Source organism: Pundamilia nyererei, unplaced genomic scaffold (genome assembly GCF_000239375.1).
Source record: "Pundamilia nyererei isolate P.nyererei 1_Seehausen unplaced genomic scaffold, PunNye1.0 scaffold00010, whole genome shotgun sequence".
Lineage (NCBI taxonomy): Eukaryota > Metazoa > Chordata > Actinopteri > Cichliformes > Cichlidae > Pundamilia > Pundamilia nyererei.
The window spans coordinates 5,635,338-5,644,411 of record NW_005187411.1 but is presented as its reverse complement, the minus strand read 5'-3'; the positions used below and the strand labels follow the sequence as shown (position 1 = coordinate 5,644,411).

The 9,074-nt window shown below is 44.7% G+C and overlaps 1 protein-coding gene across 4 annotated transcripts in view; it reads right to left on the bottom strand.

The window, feature by feature from the left end:
• Positions 1-9,074, bottom strand: part of evla (Enah/Vasp-like a) — a 38,439-nt gene that overhangs the window by 4,744 nt on the left and 24,621 nt on the right. For 3 of the 4 annotated variants that reach the window (XM_005723959.1, XM_005723958.1, XM_005723957.1), the window contains exons 4-6: positions 4,577-4,634; positions 3,246-3,301; positions 1,416-2,351 (exon numbers count right to left, since the gene is read on the bottom strand). In XM_005723959.1, the coding sequence (XP_005724016.1) occupies positions 1,416-2,351; positions 3,246-3,301; positions 4,577-4,634 (1,050 nt within the window). Of the gene's footprint in view, positions 1-1,415; positions 2,352-3,245; positions 3,302-4,576; positions 4,635-8,638; positions 8,961-9,074 lie in introns of those variants that run through there. The other variant, XM_005723960.1, reaches the window with a different exon arrangement.

The window sequence follows — 9,074 nt, the reverse complement described above, 5'->3', positions numbered from 1 at the left end:
TATCTATCTATCTATCTATCTATCTATCTATCTATCTATCTATCTATCTATCTATCTATCTATCTATCTATATCTCTATCTCTCTATATCTATCTCTCTATCTCTCTATATCTATCTATCTATCTCTCTATATCTATCTATCTATCTATCTATCTATCTATCTATCTATCTATCTATCTATCTATCTATCTATCTATATATATATACATATATATTTATTTTGTGGGAAGGTTATGTGAAAGCCAGCTGATGATAGAGGTATGCTTAAAATTTTCCTACAGGCTTTGAATAATTCCAGGACCAGGAATAAAACCAAAGATCTGACAGTAGCTTCAAATGTATTTTGTTTGATAACGGCAGATAGTCAAGTCAGGCAAAGTGAAAAACCTGCACAGCAGGAACGACTTCAGGTCCACTGACTTGTCAATACAATCCTGAATTCCTGTGTTTCTTCAATTTTAGGGTTGTGCGCTGTAACTGTGTGAAGCATGATTTGCTGGGAATCTTGAAGAAATTGTCAGCAGCAAAGGCCTATTGTTCTGCTGCATTGAGCTACATTGACGGAAATATGTATATTTATAAAAAGAGGCGCGTAAATGTTTGTCTTAAAGGCTCTGCACACCTACACAAGTATATTACATTTCTGCTTGATTATATACCTGGTGAGACGGAAGTTGGTTGAAGTTCTCCTGGGAATTACACTGTCATAAAACCAATAGCACTAATAACACATGACTCATTGTGAGCAGCACTGTGCAAAGGTTTTAGGCAGTTTAGACTTATATCAATCATAAGATACCAACAGGGAATTTGTTCGGTTAGAATGACATCAATCCTAAACATACTGTGGAGCGGATCGCTGTCAGTCGGGAATAAAAAGGTTGAAGCAACCGAGAGAGCTTATAATGGCAGAAGGAGTGCGGAGAGTTATGCAAGATTTGAAAACATTCCTGCCAAGCACAGTGAAAATGTGTGAGAGTGCGAAAGGAGAACTTGGTTGTTTTAAAGGCAGAAGGTGACGTTTTGTTTTGTTTTCTAATAGGATGAATCCGTGTCATATTAAAATATCTTCTCTTTACTTTTAGTGCCTAAAACGACTGGACAGTACTGCACGTCTCGCCCTGTAAGTGGGACAGCTTTACACAGATTAAGCAGACTACGTTCACACCCTAGCAATCCTGAGAAGTAGTCTGATGACACCCTGTGAGAAAACTGTGGGTGGACCTTTGGGTGTGTTTGGGCTTTAACTGCTGATACCACACATATATTTTTCATGTTCTTGTCTAACAGTGCAGGTGTGGTGCATTTAACAACCTATTCTACACACACACATACACATACACTATTTACACACACTATGTAAACATGTCCCTCTGCTGAGGGACTACCTCCTCCGCTCTCCTCCTCATACTTACTGCTGCTGGTCATGGGGGTTGGCTGGGGGACAGGGGAGGGGGTCTTCTTGGGCGAGCCCCCGTCAGACATGGCAGTGTAAGAGGGGGGCGAGGAGGAGGAGGAAGAGGTGGTGGTGGTGGTAGGGGGCTGGGCCTGCTGGTGGTACACCTGCTGCTGCTGATGCTGTTGTTGTTGCTGCTGCTGTGGGTGGAAAGTGGATGGGTACTGGGGCTGGTGGCTGGGGGGAGGGCCTGGGGGTGTCTGACTTGTAAGAGGGGGCAGTGGGATGGCCTCGCAGTACTGTGGTGTGAGTGGCAGGTGCTGAGAATGAGGGGAGTAGGAATCGTCTGGCTGGCCGTTGGAGTGAGGGTGTGGGTGGTGCTGAGGGTATTGGTGAGGGGTTGTAACGGTGTTGGGATCGAAAGGTGGGGGCTTCATCCTAGTGCTTACAGGTGGGAGGGGGTGAGCCACCGGGAGGACCGGCTGCGGGGGCAAACCCTGCTTCACCGGCATGGCCATCATTACTGGGGGGGATGAGGACTGGGGAAACTGGGCGTACATTTGCTGCAAGTGTGAAGCAGACCAGGTGCCGTGTTTAGGGGGCAGCATGGTGTCTTGTTGCTGTTGTTGCTGTTGAAGGTGAAGGTGGCGGGCTGCGGTGGGTGGAGATAGGGGGATCTGACGGACCTGTCGGCCCTGGGTGGTCACTCCTGCCTGGACTGGGGAAAAGGCTGATGCGAGCGAGGTGGAGAGCTGGGAGGAGAGCTGGGCCTTGTCCCTAGCGGCTCCCGCCTCCTTCTCCTGAGAGGGAGACATGGAGGCGGAGGTGGGAGGAGAGGAGGATGCCACGCGGACGTAGGAGGGTGGCAGTGTGCTAGCTCTGTAATGTCTGTACTCGGGAGGAGTGTCTGGGTGGATGGGAGGGGTGGACACTTTATATTGGAGAGTGGAAACGACTGTGACGGGCAGAGAGAGAAAGACAGAGAGAGGAGAGAGAGAGAGGAGGAGGAGGAAGAGGAGGAGATGCAGACGAAGGAGGGCAACAAACAAAGGAAAACAGAAAAGAGATAAACGTGAGAAGAATGAAAAGCAACCAACTGAGCAACCAAGCAAGTAATGATGAGAAAATCAGGAGCAGTCCAAAAAACAGAAGCCAATAGCAAATAAGAAAGAATCAAAATATTGTAAAAAGAACAAGCAGCAGAATGCAACATGACTGAGCCATGATCGGAAAGCATATGGCATTTCCCCCTCCCCAACAGTAGCTGGAAGAAAGAGATGGCAGTAGAGCATGTTGCAGGGGCAGGGGAGCACTGATATTGCCGGTGGCGGCAGGGACAAAAGGAAGATGTTTAAGTCTGTATGGATATTTAACAGGCAGACTTGAACATTTATATGTGTGCATGGGTTCAAAAAAGCATAAGGGCATACAGACTGGGGAGTCGTGGTTGAAACTAAGGGGGGAAACACTAACACAAACCACACTGGGGAAGCCTATTTACCTCTAGGACCTGCTAGCATGGAATCTCTGCTATGTATTAATGATGAAATCACTTGTTTGCTCTGGGAAAGTAAAGTGTGCTTTGCCTGACTAAATGGCGATAACGTCCATCATGTAATGGAAAAAAACAAAAAAAACAAAAACGCAAAAAGCGGGGCAAACAGTTTGTTTACTGACAGCCAGAGTAGACTTTTTTTTTGTCTAAAATGTTTGTGTAGCTAGGCGAATACAAACCCTTCCATTCATTTTGGTCTCTAGAGCTTCCTGTTAGTGTGTGAGTGTGAGCGCGAGTGTCAGAAAGAGTGCATGTTTATATATGAGGGTGTGGGTGTGTTTGTCTAAACCTCACCTGATCCTGACGTCCGTCGCTCCCTCTCCTTGTGCATCTGATGTTGCTCCATCATCCTATCAAGTGCAAGGATTTCACGGCTCTTTAAAGCTGCAGTTTGTGGCGATAAATCAGCCTAATGTGTAGCTTTGACTGTGTCTCTGTTAAAAACACTACTGATCGTTTTAAAGGGGACCTGTTATGCTAATTTAAAATCACAGATGGTATAACAAGCAGACGCATCTACCGTGACATCATCCAATCATTTCTAAAGGTCTCATTGTAAACAGTTGGCTCATTAGCTAACCAGTTGTTAATAAGATAATCCTCCGTTTTGAAACCTATCATGACAAAGATTTAGAAAACAAATTTCAGTTTTTATTCAATATGACCCACAATGACTGACTAAGCCCATAAACTCAACAGGAAAGTGTTTACTGAGGTCAAGTCAGAAAACTATTCTCCCATAGACTTATAGTGGAGCGCAAATCTTCTTGCAACCACAGCTATCGCCATCTGGTGGCCTTCAGTTAGAATGCAGGTTTAAGACACTTCCACATTGATTTTATTTTCTTGAACTGGAAGCTACCTCCATTTATATCCTTACACTCTGCTATAGAAACTCGTCATGATTCAAAATTTTCCATTGTTCGTCCTAGACTAGGCGTTTGTCAACCCCTATCCATTTTCTACATCTTATCTGTGGCCAGGATGCGGGGCAGCAGCCTAAATAGAAGAGCCCAGACCTCCGTCTAGCCCAGCCAGTGCTACCAGCGTATCCGTGGCAACACAGAGGGGTTCCCAGGCCAGCCAAGAAACATAATACCTCCACCGTGTCCTGAGTCTATCCCAGGTCCTTCTTCTTGTTAGGACATGGCCAGAACACCTCGCCCAGCAGGTGCCCAGAAGGCATCCTAACCTAGCTTTAGCTCCCATCCCTCATCCTTGAAACCAACTTTCTCCTGATTGGTTAACCCTCGCAAACAGGAGGTTGTAAAATACGATGGATCGCTTCTGTATTTACAGCCAATGCCTGACATGTTTGCTGTTAGTGACATCATTCATATCAAAGAGTGTCTACAGGTCTCTAAAGCCTCGCAGGCCCAAAGGGATTACCTGTGCATGCTGACTGGACTATTTTCATTGGCTCAAAAATGAGCATGCACCACTGTAACGGTATAAAAATATGACAGAAAATAAGAAAAAGCATAATAGGTCCCATTTGATACTTACACATTTAACATTAACTAGCGAGTTTGGATCTACAGACTAGCTTACTGTTTTGTAAAGTCTTCCACTAGCTTTACATGTTTTACACTATTTCTGCTCATGCTCTCATTGTAAAAGTTTACCTCCTCTGTGCTTCGTTTTCGTCCGAGGAGGGCCCATTTTGGCGCTGCACGACTGGGCCTAAAAGACACAAAATAAGAGGGGAAAAAAGCAATTAAACCACAGAAATAATCAGCTTCTATGCGTGTACACGTAAGCCCTTATTACTGTTTTATTCATCTCCAACACTTTCCCCTTTGTGCTGAATATCACCCCTTATAGCACCACATACCAAACACTCGTTTGTGACCGCACCGACAGAAAAAAAAGCAAAGACAGCTTCAAAAATGTTCAACATTTCTCAGTTCAACAGGGAGTTTTTTTCCATATTGAGACAAACCACATAAAAAAGGACTCAAATGACAGAAAACAGTTAAGTAGTGTGCTCAGGGAGAGAAGCTGAATAAACAGATAGCAACAGCATCATGTGAGGCACTGCCCTGGAGGCCTGCAAGCTGTTTATAATTGCTGAACAAGTTGCCAGCTACAGAAATTTCAACTGTGAAACACGAGAGAAAAGAACTGAAACAAGTGGAACGAACAGAAACCCGACAGAAAAATCTAAAAAATACTGCATATGGTGCAAAACAGCAAAATTCATTTAGTAAAATACATCTAATCTCTCTTGTTAGTAGCTGGTTTTGGATAATCAACATCAGCCACATGATCATCTCAGTTTAGCACTTTTGCTTGTTGACCAACTACAGACAGAGCGAAGGAGTCAGCACCTCATTCTGGAGCAGCTATTAACGGGGGGAGCGCTTATCACATATCACCAGAATACCAGTCATTAAACTTCAACGCCCACCGTGACATCAAGATCACCGACGGGTGGTATTTCCGTTCGCTGCGTCTGGAGGATGTGGGGCAGCAGGCGGGGTGATGGGGGCGGTCAACACTGGGCACAGTCGCAGCTTGAGACGCTCAGTCTGGATCATTTCCCCCACGCCGTTACATCAGCAGCAGCAGCCTGAACCATTATTACGAGGCAGGATGAAGCCACGTTTTCATGTTGTTTACTCAAATTCTGACCACACCATCCGAATCCTCCAACAGATATCAAGACTTATCAGACCAGACGACAGTTTTCCTTCTGTTGTGCAGTGGAAAACACGTACAAATTGTAGCCTCACTTTTCTGCTCTTAGCTGATGGGAGTGGGCTGCTGTAGCCTGCCTGCTTCGAGGTGTTGTGCATTCAGAATCTTCTGCATACTTTGGTTGTAACAAGTGGTTATTTGAGTTACTGTCGCCTTCTTAATAGGTCAAAGCAGTCTAGCCATTTTCCTCTGACCTCTGGCAACAACACTGCTGCTCACTCAATATTTTCTCTTTTCAACATCCTTCTCCTGCATGACATAATGCTGACTAAATTTCTGCTTTAACGAGCAGCTGAACAGGTGTACCTGTCGAACCGGTACAGTGAGAATACTCGGGCGCAATGCCGAGAAAGAAATTTAAATCTAGGGCTCACTTGTCAGTTACCACAAGCTACAATTCATGCTGACAAATTGAAAACGGTTTGGTTTTCGATTCTTTTAACGGCTCTTTAGCTTCAACCATACGCACAGAAGACAGAAGCGACAGAAGACTTGAACGTGTCTTTGACGCTCCCATAAATTCAGCTCGTTATCTTGTGGTAATTATTAACTTTCCTTCATGCACATGCTAACATCTACAGCATGTATTACTTTTAAAGTGATACTTCAGGGACTCAATCGTGAAACACGAGCCAGTTAACACAATATCAAGACTTCACAACCCTTCAACAAATAGTAACGTCGCAGATGTTAACGAGACACTCGTCAGCCTGCGCTGTGCTGTTTGTGTGTCCATGAATATGTATAAATGTGGGTTTGTTTGTATTTCTGCTGTTGACACGAAGCATCGTATATGCTTCTTCCTGTTGTCATGGTGAGGGCAAAGGAAGAACATGGAGCCCCGGGGGAGGAGGGGACCTGATCATGCTTGTAGACATTTTACTGGAACTAAGGAGCCCACTGACTGTGTGTACATTAGATGTGATGATAAAAACAAAGAAGCAGCTCTTCCTCCCCCTCCCTTCCATTAACACACACACACACACACACACACACACACACACACACACACACACACACACACACACACACACACACTACAAACAACAGCTACCATAGACGTAGGCACGAGGTGACAAAAACAGACAGATGGATACACAATGCTTTCTATCACCATCACAAATAAATTACTTTAAGTATTATGTAAATATGATTCTGATTTGTACTTTCCACTAAGCTGTCAGTTTAGATAACCTGCCTCATTTACTCAAGTAGAAACTACCATGAATTCATCACAGAGTGTAATGAGATTCTGCTTCTCCTTTCCCGATGTGTGCAACAACTCAGGTAGACTTCATAGCCTCATTATGGCTGACAGTGCAAATGTATGATACTTTTACTGCTTGTAATCACAGACTGTGAGTGTCTGGACAGATCGTCAGCCGTCTGGCCGGTAAGCTACAACCATCACTACAACCAGTGATGTAAAATAGCTCCTTAAATGCATTGCTCAGTAAAAAAGGTTAAGAGAACACTTGATTATCACAATATGACAGAAGGTCAGTCAAAGCAGTATGCTTGGTTAGCAAACGCTAACCATTGTGAATTCATTCACCTGCTTTTGGTGCAAATGAAATTGACAGCAGGTGCACTGAAGAGAAAGCAACAAGAAGACCCCGAAAAAGGGAAATGTTTTACAGGTGGTAGCCACAGACCATTGCTCTCTCTTTACTCCTCGTGACAGTACCTGCAGCCCATTCATGTGGCACCGATAATCCACCTGCTTCAGGATGCTGTCACAGGAAGGTCTGCTGTGTCTCCTAGGTTAGTCTCAAGTGTGTCTGTTACACAAGGCGAGCTGGACAAGGCCAGAGAAGGGTATCAACGCAGCAGCAGGACCTGTATCTGCTTCTTTGTGAGAGGAGGATCACTGCCAGAACCCTAATAAATGACCTCCATCGGGCTATGTGCAGATTTCTCACCAAACTGCTCTAATCGGACTCCATGAGGGTGACACAAGGCCCCCACATCTTTAGTGGGAAATGTGCTCATAACCCAGTGCTGTCCACTCTACAGCCCTGCCCAGCTCTCCTCATATAATGGGATCTACTTCACAATCTCGAGACTGTGCTGGAAGACACAGCAAGCCTTCCTAGCAGCCATCCTGGGGGCAGAGGGCTGGTAGGAAGCCCCTGCCACCTAAATGGGTTGCAGGTCTGATGCTACCAGCAGTGACAAGGTCACAAACAAAAAGCAAGACTAGAGAAAAATCAGTGAGGCAGGATAAAGAGAGAGCATTGGTCTGTGGCTAAACCACTCTATTTCGTTGCTCCTTTCATTTGCACCAGAGCAGGCCAAAAGGATTCACAATGGTTTTTTTCCTTCCTAACTGAACAGATCGAAATCCCTGCAGTTTAACTGAGTGTACCCATAATTCTTTTTGTTTGCTTAAAAGACAAAGTGCTGATAGATCAACTAAAAGCCCTGCAATAAAAACACTACTCAAGTAAATGTAGCATTTTATTGGTGTACCTGGTCAATGTGTAACAACTTTTTCTTGAGTGTGGTAACTTAGTGCAGGTTCACAGCAGACCTTCAAAGGGAAAGAAAGACAAATCTAGGGTTCTGACAATGATTAGCTGGAAATCTGTATTTTGAAATTTCCTTTCATGTAAAATACTGGACACACCTGTGAGTCTCAGGAGGTATTTAGAGAAGAGCAGAGTGGGGAATCTAACAAATGGCAGAAAAAGAAAGATCTGAAAATGAACTGAACTGAATGTGTTGGATGTTTAACATGGAATGTAGAAGAAGTACAAGGATGTGAAAACACTGAAACAAAGCTGAAGTTGCTCAATATTAGACCAAAGTGCACACATTTCACCACTGAAGGGAACACAATGCACAATTACCTTCATAACCAAACGATTCCTATCAAAGGAAATGGTGAATATTTAACTTCCCTCCATGTTTCCAACAGTCTCAGACGATCAAAGATATCCATAACTGCTGGATGATTTAATCAGTCATGCATGTATGGCACTTACTGAGGATGATGATGGCTGAAGAAACCTGCCTGAGGACTCCAGGTGAAACCTCTGGAGTGATCATGGTGGGAAACTTTCCACAGCCTACCAGCGATCAGTACTGCGTGACACTAGAGTGTCAGCGTGGAAGCTTAGCACAAACAGCGTTGTCGAGTAGGAACAGATATGTGTCCCAGGAGCAGAAATGCCTTGCATGTTGAGGCCTATGATCCCACATCGAAATGCACCCAAAAAAAGGAGAGCTGCCACATGAGCATGACGGGGTACGACATTCAGGCTCCCTATGAGATATTTTAGCCACCAATGGGGGGTGGGTCACAAGGGTGGGATGGGATGACACCGCAGTTAAACACTCACAGATATTCTCTCTCAGTATCTCCACAGTATCTATGCACAGACACTCACACACACACACACACACACACACACACACACA